Source organism: Mirounga leonina, unplaced genomic scaffold (genome assembly GCF_011800145.1).
Source record: "Mirounga leonina isolate KUSES-001 unplaced genomic scaffold, KU_Mleo_1.0 Mir_151, whole genome shotgun sequence".
Classification (NCBI taxonomy): Eukaryota; Metazoa; Chordata; class Mammalia; order Carnivora; family Phocidae; genus Mirounga; species Mirounga leonina.
The window spans coordinates 13,135,686-13,151,306 of NW_023270377.1; the positions used below are offsets into that span (position 1 = coordinate 13,135,686).

Sequence of the window (15,621 nt, forward strand, 5' to 3'; positions counted from 1 at the left end):
TTCAAGACGGCTCATTCAATGACTGGCAAGTTGACATGGGCTGTTGATTGGGAGCTCAGCTGGAGCTGTGGACTAGAGACCTTGGTTCTTCTCCATAGGAGCCTCTCCATCAAATACTATGGCTTCCTCATGGAAGGATAGCTGGGTTCTAAGAGTAAGTGTCCCAAGGGACAGAAAGTGATCACTACCAGTTTCTTAAGGCCAGGGCCCTGAAACTGTCCCTGTGGCATTTCTGCCATAATATACTGTCAAGCTGTCATACAGCCTAGATTCAAAGAAAGGAGATACAGACACCTCTAAATAGGAGTGTTAAGGAATTTTAGAACTATGTTTTGAAATTCCACAGAGCAATTCATTGCTGTGAATACAATAATTCATACTATTTCTATCATTCAAATTCATTTTGGAAAAGACAATGAAAGTTAAAAGAAGAAAAACTTTATAAAAGCCACAGCATTTTTTAAATGTATCACCACGCATTCAACATCTGGTGATGATAAGATCTCTCATGATAAGCAATTTACCTTTAAACTTTTACTCCCCTGACACCTGCAGGATTGAAAATTTAACAGTCAGCTCTCACACACTGGGAAGAGCTGGGTTGGACCCACCACTATAATTATTCTTCCTGTTAGGTCTTCTAGAAGGGATAACACTTGAAATTGTTATCAGTTTCAAGGAACTTTCACCTTACTGCAAAAGGACAATAGGTCAGAAGGTTTGGTTGGGTAGAGAGGTGGAGAACTGGAGTGAATGTGGGGACAGGGATAGGTGGTGAGAGGGTGTCTGAACACATTCACGAAGCAGGGGAATGGCAGAAGAACCAAAGTCAGGAAAAGGCTCCTTGTCCTTGATTGTTGGTGAAGAGGGAACAAGCAGACTGTCCACTTAGCAACTGTAGCAACGACCAGCCTTGTCCTCAAGACTTCTTAAGAGTCTTCAGGAAAGTAAAATCACTTAAGCCAGTTCAAATACTAGAACTTTTTATTAACAAACGATCTATTTACCGTATTTACTATTTTACTTGTTTGGCCATTTATATAAATGTTACCTGAAATAAGGTGCAAATAAACCTAAAACATTCTTCAGAATATCTGTAACTTGACCCCTCACTGATTTCTGTTTTTATTGGCAATATTACATAAATTTTAGTTTTCAATATAAAACCAGCTAAATGAAATCATTCACAAGGTTGTTTAGGGTTGTACTGTTTACTCTTATCAAGGCTCAGAATTACAGTTGACTCATTTTCTGGACAACTAGAATAATTCAGTATGTGTGTGTGTGTGTGCGTGTGTGTGTTTCTGTTCCCTACTTTCACAGGGCTGACAGAGTAAGCAAAACACAGACCATCCCTGGAAGCCTGGATATTGCTGTTGACAACATTCCTTTGGAACATCCAAGTATGATGATGATGTCATGGTTTGCTTGTAGAGTTCTAAATAGTTAGTGGTCTTTTGGTTGGATGGTTGGTTGGTTGGTTGATTCGTTGGTTGGTTGGATAGTTGGTTAGTTACAAAACTTTGTGAGTTTTTTTCTCAAATTTTGGGATAAGTGGAATTCATTATCTTATAGAAATTTGGGCCTTCTTGTTTCTCCGTTAAGACAGACTATCAGTATGATAGGACAGGAACCATATTCAGTGTAAACTAATGTGTATCTGGTATGCACCATGCACCCGGCAAGGTATTAAATTATGTCATTTAATCCTCAAAACCCTGAAGAGTTGTAAATGAGAAATGTCAGGTTCAGAATGTCAGTAATCATAATGGGGGGATTTATATTCTATCCAGTTCCTCTGACTTAATATACTGGGCTGGTTCCCCCATACTGTGTGCCACAGGATTGCTCTAAACACTATGTGTGGGTAGCCCCCCAAGTGGTCACCTTGTAATTATCGCTGGAATATTTTTAGACTCTGTTATTACACAGGGAGCATGTATCTTTTTTAAAAGTCCTATTTATGTCAGTGAAAATTTGAATTTTAGAAGGACCTTTTATTAACTTATAAATAAGAATTTCAGAATTTATTTCGTAAGTGACAAGATTGGTTTTTTTTTGTTTTGTTACTTCTGATTCTGCCTTTTAGTGACTTTCTTAGTGATGCAAAGAATGAATAAAGGCATCCTAAAATGAACTACAGAGAGAGAGAGAAAAGATTATTACCATAGGATATTTGAATTACCATTAGCACTATTAAGTTTTTCATTCTTATAATTTTTCTACAAATCATTTTAACATGAAATAAAATGAGCATTTTAACCATGGTTCCAAATCACTTTTATATTGATTGGTGTAGAAAAGCAGAGAATAAACTAAGCCATTTCCTCTACCTGATTTGTGAGATGTGTCTGTCTTTTATTACCTACAGAAAAGAAAAATAACGAAAGAGAAAGATAAAATATTCTCTTTGAAATGAATATAGGACATTAGAGAAATTTGAACATATAATAAAAATATTATAATTGATTTGGGGGGGAAAAAAAACTGTAATCTGATTCCCAAGCGTATTTAGCTAACCATTTTGCTTTTCTGAACACAGGAAAATTCCAGATGGGGTAAAGGAAAGTAGAAGGCCTTCTGTCTTCCCGTGACCACAACATCAGCCCCCAAGCTATTTAGTGACAGACGTTTTGATTTACAAACTTCAAATTGTCTTTTTTATTTTCCTTAGGCTGTTCCTATAAGGCTAGATTTTTCAAGATTGTAAAAACTGGAAAGGAAAAATAGAATAAATTATATCAAATAATGCAGAGGGAGGGCTGCAGGCCTGTATCGTGAAATCATTCCATGGGGAAAACTTACTATCAATCCATTAGGTACTATCCATAATAGACCCATTGGACAAAGATTGTTCTGTCCATATCTGTATTATTTTTATAATGTTAGGTAAAGGCCAGTGGATTAATCCTTATCTTGTAATACGTGGTTAGCGTGCTCAGAGAATCATCAGTTGAAATTTAGTTTTCATGTGAAGCTTAATGCAAAAAGAAAATAGTTATAAATCCATCCAAAAGATTTACCAATTTTTTGAGACATCAATTTTGATGTTAAATGGTTTGATTATCTATCATCCCTACCTCCTACAAATTTTTCGTGCTTGCATAATTTAACATAAATTCCTTTGCAAATACAGAGTTTCTATTTCAAGTGGATTCATTTTAAAATATGTTAAGTATTGTTCACCTTAAACAATCACATTAAATGACAAACTCTTATTTTCTGATTTTTAAAGACTGTGTAACATCGTCCTTTATCCCTGTCAAGCCTTTCGATGTGACAGCTCAACCAGAACCCACAGTCGAGGTGGAAGAATTTATTTACGACTCAACAAAGTACTGCCGTCCTTATAGAGTATACAAAAATCAAATTTACATTTACCCCAGGCACCTCAAGTATGATAGCCAGAAATGTTTCAACAAGGTATGGTATGTTTCTGAAACGTTATGCTCTCTCTGCACCCTACTGAGATCATATTAAGATGGATTCTTGAAAGTTCAAATACAAATTATCATAGGTCAACAGTTTGGAATAAAAATCCATTTGCAGAACGTGCTCAATAAGAGGCAGTGAGGAGTTTCACCTTAAAAGTGTTTAAGGATGCACAGTTTATAAAATATTAATAATCCTTTCTAAAGTCAGCCCTAAATTATTTTGTTCTAGGCTTCTTTTTTTGTAGTTTCTTAAGATACTCTGAAAATAGCATATCTACTTCCTTTTGATGTGAGTTTTTTCTTCCCTTTTAAATAATATCTCCAAGTCCTTCTGCTATTTCTGAGCACTATGGATAATGTCACAAGAAAGTGTTGGGTATTCTACATTTTTCAGATTTAATTAGAAGCTACTTATTTTAGACACTAGGATTGTTGGGTTTTTTGGTGTTATTTACCAGGAAATTACAATTTCCATTTTCCCCTCTCTGTAATTCCAGGCTCGAAATATAACCGTGTGCATTGAATTCAAAAATTCTGATGAAGAAGGTGCCAAGCCCATGAAGGTGAGCCAAGTCCACGAGGGAATACGGCACCCAGGGGGGGAAGGCAGGTGAATAGGTTCTCCTCACTGCCAAGGAGCTTTTTATTTGAGTGTGACTGAAAGAGGAGCAAGTCAATACATTTGTGTTAGATTTCCTAAAATGTACCTGATTTAATAGCCATCATTAACCGGATCTATTAGAAATGCAGTCTCATAGTTCTGCTTAGCTTTTCATGACTTGGGAAAAAGGAAACTACTCTAGTGTGAAATAAATGCAAAGATTCCCCTCTGCAAGACTCTGCCCTTTTCAAAGAGCCTGCCTCTCAATTCAGCAGCATGCTTGATTTAAAATGCCACATCCCAGGTGGCCCTCGAGCGGCCTGTGCCGAAGGGCTGCAGCATGTTGGCCCAGCGGCTAGGGCAGCGAGCCCATGGGATGCTCACATCCATGGAAGGAGCATGTGGCCTGCTGCCCAAGGAGCCGGGAGATGGCTCGGGGAAGTTGGTCCCTGTTGTTGATCACATGATTTAATAAAACACATAAGACTACAAGGTTTGTATGAACTGTGTTTTTCAACCTCCAAAAGTGCAACTAGATGTCATTTTTCAGAGTTCATCTCTGATATATACTGTTTTTATTTTAAGGACTTCAAACAACATAGAGTAACCCATAAAAAGAGGGGAAAATTATTTTTAGTGTGCCTGTGGTCAGATCTTCCCAGTTTGAATGAATCAGAGGGATGGAATAGTAAAGGACAAAGCCCATTTCTAACTAAGCCCCACAATTATCTGAGATAATCTCTTAAAGCGCTCTGTCAGGTACCAGTCGTGTTCTCTGTACCAAGAAGGTTCGTAGCATGATTCAGAAGAAGGAGAATCGATCTGAGTGATTGAATGAATCGTGCAGGGGAGAAAGAGTTCTTTAAAATATTCTTGAGCCACTGTCAGTCTCCATAGTTTCCAAGTTCCACAGTAACATCAGTTAGCATCGGAGAGAAAAATTAAAGCAAAATGGAATTTTCAAACAAAGGCAATGACCAGATGGCAAGCACGGCAGGCCTGCTAGTACGATGTTTATGAGGAAAATTCTAGCAAAGAGGAATAATAGCAGGTGAATGGGTCTCCTGTGTCATTGCCTTCTAAAGGATCACACAGAGATACAGCAGACTCCAGAAGAGGGCCCCTGAGCCTTGGGCTAAGGGAACTTTGAAGCTGCGTGCCTAGGAAGTACCATATGACATCCCCTGGCTTGACTGTGGGCTGGGGTAGAATAGCAATGCAATATGGTGGAGCCTGGAACGAGCCCTATCCTTCTAGCTCAGCATTCTTGGTTGGGAGCTGACATGTCAGGGGCTGGGGTCCAACCAAACCTTGTGGTCACCCACGAATGATTGCCTTAAACTCCAAACCAGAGCTGGATACCATGGGCCCCTTTAAGAGGCCACCTTGCAGGAATCAGAATTGAACAATTTAGCTCTTATCTCCTGGTAATCAAAAGTAACAAACTAATTCAGGTTGATGTGATAGCTACATAATAAATTAAAGCCTTCAGATTTTCTTCAGCAGCACCCTGGTATAAGAAATACAAGGCAGTGGGTGCAAGAAGTTCAAGGTTAATTAGATATCAGTTAAGCCTGGCAAGTTATCACAAAATTCATCCTTGTTCCAGGATTGGTAACTGAAGAGTTGTGACTTTTTTGTGTGCTGAGGGTTAATTTCAGACACTCATAATCATTCAACTCATAACTTTTTAAACAGTGTATTTATGGAAAACCTGGAGGGCCTCTCTTCACCTCAGCGGCCCACACAGCAGTTCTGCACCATTCCCAGAATCCGGATTTCTCCGATGAGGTAAGGGCCAGGCCTCCACTGCCACCCAGGATCTCCTAAAAAGCTGAGTGAGTGGGTCAGGTAATGCACAAAGATAAACACTCTCTCTAGACCACATCTCAGACTGAGGACATGTCTTGGGTGATATTTACTGAACTGAGATTTAGAAACTATGTTAATTGACAGTTGCTCCAGGAGTTACGTTGCAAATCCAGATGTTTCAGCACAGGATCACCCTTCAAAAATACAATGTTTTTATGATATCATTCTTTTCAAGTCAGAATAATTTTTTTTCTTTTATTTCATTATTCAATATAATAAAGATTGTGTTAGATAGCTTTACCAATTAATAGCTGCATTTCTTGTCAAAATGGAAAGAACATAGGAATAGACCAAGTATGAACCAACACTATGGCTTATGACCTATCCCCTTGAGTGATCTTGAGTGATCACATCTCTGAGTGTGGCATGGAATAAGACCTACCGTGGCCAACTCCTGAAACTCTCTTATTATGTGCCAGACACCATGCTATATATGGCATATATGGATCATCTCAATTCCCAGAGTGTTCTCCAGAGAAACAGAGCCAATAGGGGGAGATATAGATGTATAGATGGGTGGATTTATTATGAGATATTGGCTCACGTCATTATGCAGACAAGAAGTCCATGATCTTCCATCAGCAAGCCTGAGACCCAGGAAAGCCAGCGGTACTGTTGGAAGGCTTGAGAGCCAGCGAGGTTATGATGTAGATTCCAGTTCTGGTCTGAAGGGGGCACCAAGGGCAGACAGAGAAGATCCGTGTTCTAGTTCAAGTAGTCAGGCAGAGAGAGAATTCAGCCTCCTGCCTTTTTGTTCTATTCAGGCCCTCCTCAGATTGGATGATGAACACCCATGCTGGGGAAGGCCATCTGCTTTACTCAGTCTTCAAACTCAAATGCTGATCTCTTCCAGAAACATCCTCGCAGGCACACCCAGAAATAATGTTCAACTGGGTATTTGGGCATCCTGCTAGCCCAGTCAAACTGACATAAAATTAACTTTCCTGTTTCATGGATAGGGAAACTGGGACTCAGAGAAGTAACTTTGCCAAGGCCACACCACTAATAAGCAATAATCAGAATTCAGACCAGGCCACATGACTCCAGGGCCTCAAGCTATACCACTCTGCTCTAAAACGTGTGAAAAAAAAACAGTCGGGCCAATGGTAAATTACTCTACGCATGTCAGCTTGTATTATAAAGAGATTCAGACAAACAAGTGTTAGTGATTAAATTTAATTTCTGACCACAAAGCAAAAGTCAACTAATGCAACCTGCTGATATGGTGTTGGGGATTGAAAATATCGCATCTTTCCATGAGTTTCCTACGACTGCTATAGTAAATCACCACAGTTTAGTGGCTTAGAAAAACCCTAGTTCATTATCATATAGTTCTGGAGGTCATAACTCTGAAATGAGTCCCTCGGGGCTGAAATCAAGGTGTCAACAGGCCTGCATTCCTTCTGGATATTTTAGGGGAGGCCACTTGCCTCGCCTTTTCCAGCTTCTAGAGGCTTCCACAGGCCTTGGCTGGTGACCCTCTTGCAGAAGTTTCCTCACTCTGACCTCCACTTCCTTTCTCACATCTCTGACTCTGACTTTCCTCCAATAAGGACTTTGTGATTACATTGGGCACCCATGTTAATCCAACGTAATCTTTCCATTTTAAAATCCTTAATTTCATCACTTTCGAAAATCCCTTTTACCCTGTTCACAGATTCTGGAGATTAGGGCAGGGAGGACATCTTTGGGGGGCTATTATTCTGCCTACCACACCTTATTCCACATCAATCATTTTAAAACTAATTAAAGGAACTTCAGTGAAACCACAGACTTCCCTTGACCTTATCTCCCTCCTCCACATCCATTTAATGCTCTTAAACTTTGTTCCCTATAAATTCAGGACAGAAGATGAAAAAAAAAAATTAAGGTACAGAGCTACCACCATGTTATAGAATATTTACTATATTGGTTGACCCCTTGGAAAAGCCCCTCTGAAAGATGTATTCTCTGTAGTCATATAAGATTTTTTTTCAAAAAAAAAAAAAGATATTCTCACTATTAACTCTGGCTTTTAATCTCTCTTGCTCATGTGTGTTTCCCAGAATTCTTATAAAAGCCATGGACTTTTCCACAGGAGAACATGTATATAATGAAAGCCCAGTGAACTCTGCAGTGTAGACTCAAAACTAAGGTTACGTTAATTGCAAAAATTGATAGAAATTCTTTCAAGGCGCTGTTGTAATGTAAATATTTGCAGTATTTAAAGGAAGGATGTTTGCATTCATAATTAACTGGAATTCTTGAGAGCATATTGCATTCCCGTATGCTCTTTATGTTAGCTAAGAAAAAGAAAATTTCTTTCTGGTACATGGCTAAGTACTGTATATTCTTAAATGTACATCAGCCTTTGTTACCAGGTTAACATACTGGTATATAAAGAACATGTAGGCTTGTAAACCATTCTAACTGAAAAGCTCTCTAATTTTACCCTTCATCAGAATTACCCAGAAGGCTTGTTACAACACCAATTACTGTAACCCGCCCCAGATTTTTGGATTCCATATGTCTGAAACGGGGCCTGAAAATTGGCATGGTACTTGTTAGAACAAGTTTCCAGATGATGCTGATGTTGCTGTTCCAGGCATAACATTTTGAAAATCAATGTAATAAATCCTTTCCTGAACAATGTGAAAATATGTGCTGGATGGGTAGATGCACAAAGAGTCTCATAAAGAAGGTGGCAGATAATCTGCATGGTTTTCTAACACCTTATTGCTTGACCATTCTGGAAACTACCTAGTTGTTGATATTGGGGTGAATGCAGCTTACATGCACAGAATCCTGAGATTCCAGCGTGAAGTAGGTATCAAAAAACATGGTTTCTCATCCTGGAAGATTCTATTACTGACTAGACCACACACTCCTAGTGAGTCAAAGCCCTGTAACCATCTCTCAACTCAGTTCCTACCTCTGTATCATCCTACTTCACAACATATGTTTCAGAGGTTTGGAAACTGAAAAGCACTATAAAATATAGAGGTTGTCAAAACATTTCTTCTTAAGAGGATGGAGCAGGCTCCTCATTACGTCTATTTTTTTAAGATTTTATTTATTTATTTATTTATTTTGACAGAGATAGACACAGCGAGAGAGGAAACACAAGCAGGGGGAGCTTCAGAGGGAGAGGGAGAACAGGCTTCCCGCAAAGCGGGGAGCCCGATGCGGGGCTCGACCCCAACACCCTGGGATCATGACCTGAGCCGAAGGCAGACGCTTAACAACTGAGCCGCACAGGCGCCCCCATTACGTCTATTTTTAACGTATATCAATTTTATGGTTTATATTTATTCGGAAGTATTCTTTATGTAGCTACAGCATGACGTCTCCTCAAAACAGCTCATTACTTGGTTACCACAATAACACACTTTATCTATTTTTTGTTCTTTTTAAAAAGGGATAGATTCTGTGCTTAAGTTACATCATTCCCTGCTGCCATGTTTCTCAACACTGTGCCTATGAGTCGCCTGGGCATCTTATTAAAATGCAGATTCTGTTTCCATGTGTCTGGGGCAGTGTCCAAGATTGTGCATTTCTAATGAGCTCCCAAGCGATGCTCATGCATTAGCCCATGAACACACTGCAAGAGGCAAAGGCTCAGTTCACTCAGTGTACGTTCCTTGATGATAGGTCTTCGATCGATGTCTTTTTGACACCCTACAGTTAGTCTGTGTGTGTGTTTGTGTGTGCGTGCGTGCGTGTGTGTGTGTGCTTAATCCATTCTCTACTAGTACATTATCAAATGACAAATACCAGGCATTCTAAATTATCATCACCCACCACAATAAAGAAGTAAAAATATCAGCCCCTTAACACGTGACTGCTAGCAGGACGGATATTCATTGAGAGTAAAATCGGTACCTTTTTTTTCTTTTAAGATTTTTATTTATTTATTTGACAGAGAGAGAGATAGTGAGAGCAGGAACACAAGCAGGGGGAGTGGGAGAGGGAGAAGCAGGCTTCCTGCCGAGCAGGGAGCCCAATGTGGGACTCGATCCCAGGACCCCAGGATCATGACCTGAGCCAAAGGCAGACGCTTAACGACTGAGCTACCCAGGCGCCCGAAATCGGTACTTTTAACACTAACTATGAAACGTGGTCCTCAGTTTCAGTGAAAGAATTTTTAGAAGGCTGAGGTGCCTAGGCTTTGTCTTACCCTACCTGGGGCAAATGAGTTTCATCTCAGTCTGGCTATTATCTCTTTCCTTGCAGGTAAAAATTGAGCTCCCGACACAGCTCCATGAGAAACACCATATTTTGTTTTCTTTTTATCATATCACTTGTGACATAAATGCCAAGGCTAATGCCAAGAAAAAGGAGACCCTGGAAACATCAGGTACTGACAGGACGTGATCTGAGACAGCATTACGTGTCATCTGTGTGACTTGAACTGGAGAGTATTTTAAAGCTCCCATTTATTAAATTTTTTTAGTGAAGTGTTCTATTCATAAGTGACAAGTAACTTTGTTTTTACCCCTCACCATGGAGGTTTGTACTCAGAAGTTTTCTCTTCGTTCTTCCTTTGCACAGTTGGATATGCTTGGCTTCCCCTGATGAAACATGATCAGATAGCTTCTCAAGAATACAATATCCCAATAGCAACAAGCCTGCCTCCTAATTATTTAAGCTTTCAAGACTCTGCAAGCGGAAAGGTACTGAGTGATGTATAATTTAAGAGAAAAAAAAATACATGAGCTAAATGGCATGAGGTTATCTTCTGTCTGTTATTTAAATGAACCCAAGGACTGTAGTGTATGCATCCATTGTAGTGGTGAGTTGCGTACCTACAATATTTCAGAGGTCTTGTTTGGTTTGTGGCCAGTAGAAATGATCCATTAGAATGGCCCCCTGATATCACATTGGTCTCCCTCACCAATATTGTCAAATGTATTGCATCTTTTATTTTGCATCTCTAGGGTCATATAAGGTGAATGGATCAGGATGGCAAATTAACACAAGCTATATAACCTGTTTGTTTTCTTTTCTCCAATTACCGCACTCTTTTTTACAGCACGGTGGGAGTGACGTGAAGTGGGTTGATGGTGGCAAACCACTCTTCAAAGTATCGACATTTGTGGTATCCACAGTGAACACTCAGGTGAGTGTGTTGTCCTGAGATCTCAGCATCTGCTCTAACACGGAGAATCCTCAGGGGGCTCTTGTATTTAGAGGAGGGGACTCACCATTTCCCAAGTTGTCAGAGGGCCAGGTGATTGAGAATTGCAAAGGAAGAATAGAGGCATAACTTTATGCATCTCCCAGGAGAGATAGAATGCCCAACCCTTCAGCCCTGGGGCCATAAACTGCAACCTAGAATACCAGACGTGTATGTCTGTGGATGATGCCCCCCTGGAAATATGGTTTGCTTCCACTGACAACATCCAAGTGTTAAAAATGGGAAAAGTCGGAGTGAAAGACTTTGGATCTTTACCTCAAAATGAAAAACTTTGGATCTTTCCTCAAAACTAAGTCTGAAGGGCACCTGGGTGGCTCAGCCGGTTAAGTGTTTGCCTTCAGCTCAGGTCATGGGATCGAGTCCTGCATCAGTCCCCTTGCTCAGTGGGGAGTCTACTTCTCCCTCTCCCTCTGCTCCTCCCCCCTACTTGTGCTCTCTCTCTCTCTCTCTCTCTCTGTAAATAAATAAATAAAATCTTAAAAAAAAAAAAAAAAACTAACTCTGATTCCCAGTGCCTAACCGGTGCTCCTGATGTTGGTGACCATGATGTTGGCAGAACTGCACTGGAGAGTCTCCTTCACCAAATTCTTCCTCAGTGATCCTGCACAAGTTGCCTCACCCCTGAGGTCTTTATTTTGTCACCAGAAAAATGGTGACAATAATATCTGCCAAGGTTGTGGGAAGGACCAAAATGAGAAACCACATGTGAAAATATCTCAGGAACTGCAAAATGCTACACAAATGTTCTTACTGCTGTTGCTAAATTACCACAGACACACCGCTTCCCCTGCGAGACAGCTGATTTTACCCCAGTGTGAGGACTTTCATGATACCAGTTATAAAGTACAAAGCAAATCATTAAGTACACAAACTATTTCTCCTTTCTTAAATTCAGTGTGTTGCTAATACTCACTTGCTAAGAGAAAAGAAATCATCCAGGTATTACATACATACTGCTTCAGAATTTCTCTCCATAACCTCTGGTGCCTCAAGCCAAATTGAGCCCTCTTCCCCAGAACTCTACCCAAATTCCTCAAGTCCCACAGAATGGTCCTTCCCCACCCAATCCTGCCTTTATATACCTCAGAATACCAATCTGTCTTCCTCACATGCCCAGCTGCTTTCCTCCCAACAGGCCAGGTGTCTCTCTGACTCATCACCACTCACCTTTCTCTGCATCCGCTGCCACTGCCCACAGGCTCGTTGCCCTGGCGGGACACATCCGTCCTTCATTGAGCCCAGTTAAGCTCAGTGATCAATCTCTCTCTCTCTCCCTCCCCTCCCTGCGTCGGCCTGGTCAGGTCCCACCCGTCCTTCAGACGTTGGCTCAAATGTCACTTTCTCAAAGAAGCCTCTCCTATTCCCTGACCCCTCAGACATGCTGTGTCATCTTGTCGTACACCCACGTGGCACCCTGCTTTCCTGTGAAGCACTTACCTGTGATCGAGTAGGCATGTGTTGACATGGCGGTATCGTGCCTGTCTCCCTGGCATCATGGGAGGACCACAGAGGAAGGGACTGGGTTTTCCTGGGCCTCCACGCTGTCCTCCATGCCTGCCAAGGGCCTGGCATGTAGTCAGCTTTCAATGAATAATTGTCAGATAGATTAATAAGTATCACACAAACACACACACACACACACACCAGAACCGAGGGAAACCTAAATCACAGATGTCCTTCTAGAATCAACACATTCCAGAGAAATATCCTAAATGTGTATCTCCACTAAAACTCTGTGTCTCACTTTCTGACTATATAATTCTGACCCTCAGCTCAGATCTTAGAGAATTTCTAAGGTGCCGCCCTCTTCAGGAAATAGCATTAAAGGGCATACTCAGGCCGCTGTAACAAATACCACAGACTGGGCAGCTTAAACAACAGAAATTTATGTTCTCCCCATTCTGGAGTCCAGAAGACCAATATCAAGGTGTTGGCAGGGTTGCTTTCTTCTGAGGCCTCTTTTCTGGACGTGTAGGTGGCCATCTTCTTCCTGGGTCCTCTCACGGTCTCTTCCTCTATGCCAGTACATGACTAGTGTCTATCTGTGTGTCCAAATTTCCTCCTTAATTTTTTTTTAAGTAGGGAGGTCTTGAACTCATGACCCTGAGATCAAAACCTGAGCTGAATCAAGGCTCAGATGCTTAACTGACGGAGCCACCCAGCGCCCCTAAATTTCCTGTTTTATGGAGACATCAGTCATATTGGAGTGGGTCCACCCTAACTGCCTCAATTTAACATAACTATGTCTTTAAAGACCTTATTTCTAAATATGGTTACATTCTGAGGTCCCGGGAGTTGGGACTTCAACATATGGATTGTGGGAGGACACAATTCAGCCCATAACAAAGGATACAAATCGGTTTTATCTCATCAGGTTAGTGTGAACTTTCTAATTTTTTACTAGCTCAGGCATTGTAAGTCTGAAAATATCCCCGTGCATATTAAGAGTACACCTTCTCATGTATGTTAAGAAATATGTAAGAAAAATACATAAAAGTCTGTGGAAAAAAACAGGAAGATGAAAAAAGGCAATTTTGGGGCGCCTGGGTGGCTCAGTCGTTAAGCGTCTGCCTTCGGCTCAGGTCGTGATCTCAGGATCCTGGGATCGAGCCCCGCATCGGGCTCCCTGCTCGGCGGGAAGCCTGCTTCTCCCTCTCCCACTCCCCCTGCTTGTGTTCCCTCTCTTGCTGTGTCTCTCTCTCTGTCAAATAAATAAATAAAATCTTTAAAAAAAAAAAAAAAAGAAAAGAAAAAAGGCAATTTAAAAAAAATGGGGGGGTGGGGAAGAGCCAAGAGAAGTGCTTCTCCAGCCCCTGTCATGTGGCCGAGAAGAAAAGCACACTTACAAAGCCATCACTCGACTCCTTGATAAAGCACCTGCTCATCGAGGCATCTGTCCTCCAGAAATACTCACCCTCCATCACCATAATTTCTATATAGCTTATGTGTCATCAGAATTAAACACTTTCTTCGCTGTTTCAGGATCCCCGTGTGAATGCATTTTTCCAACAGTGCCAAAAAAGAGAGAAAGATATGTCTCAGTCACCTACCTCGAATTTCATCCGCTCTTGTAAGGTAACATGATATGCAAATAGTTTCCATGTTTCTAGGGCAGAAACAGGCAAGCGAGACATTGACAGTTTCCAATGAGTAGCAAACTAAGAGACAATTTTTAAAAGCCTTACCAATGCAGAGAGTGCATGGTTATTTCTCAATTCCTAAACCGTTTCTGCCTGTTGTTTACAAACAAACATCAGGTTTTTTTCCAAAATAAAAATGATTGCAAATCAGAATCAATTGATTTTAAATTAGGTAATTGCATATCGGGGCCTTGCAACTATGTCCCCATGCCGTGTGCCATGCTAAGTGCAATGAAGGATAAAGCCAGGTAGAGGTGAGCTAGAGTGTTCATATTTGAGTTCTGAAATACATCAGCAGAACGTGCTTTAAATTTAATCAGTGCCCTTTTTCTCCCACTAACTTACTGCAGAACTTACTGAATGTGGAAAAGATTCACGCAATCATGAGTTTTCTGCCCATAATCTTGAATCAGCTCTTCAAGGTGCTGGTACAGAATGAAGAAGACGAAATAAGTACGACTGTGACCAGGTATCTCTCCCATGGTCTTAGGAGAAGAGATCTTACAGTTTGTGATTGCACAAAACTGTGATGATAACTGAATGGCCACTCACTTATTCATGCTTGCATTTCACTTGAACACGTGTCTCAAATTTTAAGTATTTTTTCACTCTTGAGTTCTTGCCTTCAAATCTGTTTTTATCATTTGGATAAAGTTTTAGACCTCTTTTTTAACTTTTTCTTTTGTTTTTTAATTAAGCTTTTTATTTTGAGATCATTATAGATTTGCATGCAGTCATGAGAAATAATGCAGAGAGATCCCATGTTCCCTTTACCCAGTTTACCAACGGCACCATCTTGCAAAACTGTAGCACAGTATCACTACCAGAATATTGAAATTGATAGAAACAGAATAGGGAACACTTCCATCACCACGGATGCCCTTTATACACACAATTACTTCCCTCATGTCCCCAGCCCCCACCCTTAGCCCTGGTAACTCCTAGTCTGTTAAAATTTTAGATAGATAGATAGATAGATAGATAGATAGATAGATAGATAGACAATAGATAGATAGATAGATGATAGATAGATGATGTTAGATAGATGATAGATAGATAGATAGATGATAGATAGATAGATGATAGATAGATAGATAGATAATAGATTGATGATGTTAGATAGATAGATGATAGATAGATAGATAGATAGATAGATAGATAGATAGATGATAGATAGATGATGTTAGATAGATGATAGATAGATAGATGATAGATGATGTTAGATAGATAGATAGATAGATGATAGATAGATAGATGATAGATAGATGATGTTAGACAGATAGATGATAGATAGATAGATAGATAGATGATAGATAGATGATGTTAGATAGATAGATGATAGATGATGTTAGATAGATGATAGATAGATAGATAGATAGATAGATAGATAGATAGATA

General features: G+C 40.3%; 1 protein-coding gene across 2 annotated transcripts in view; it reads left to right on the top strand.

Moving 5' to 3' along the window:
- Positions 1-15,621, top strand: part of DOCK10 (dedicator of cytokinesis 10) — a 196,293-nt gene that overhangs the window by 115,779 nt on the left and 64,893 nt on the right. For both annotated transcript variants that reach the window (XM_035006994.1, XM_035006995.1), the window contains exons 16-24: positions 1,324-1,403; positions 3,236-3,423; positions 3,932-3,997; positions 5,734-5,826; positions 10,120-10,243; positions 10,438-10,559; positions 10,919-11,005; positions 14,066-14,158; positions 14,574-14,692. In XM_035006994.1, coding sequence (XP_034862885.1) covers positions 1,324-1,403; positions 3,236-3,423; positions 3,932-3,997; positions 5,734-5,826; positions 10,120-10,243; positions 10,438-10,559; positions 10,919-11,005; positions 14,066-14,158; positions 14,574-14,692 — 972 coding nt within the window. The remainder of the gene's footprint in view (positions 1-1,323; positions 1,404-3,235; positions 3,424-3,931; positions 3,998-5,733; positions 5,827-10,119; positions 10,244-10,437; positions 10,560-10,918; positions 11,006-14,065; positions 14,159-14,573; positions 14,693-15,621) is intronic.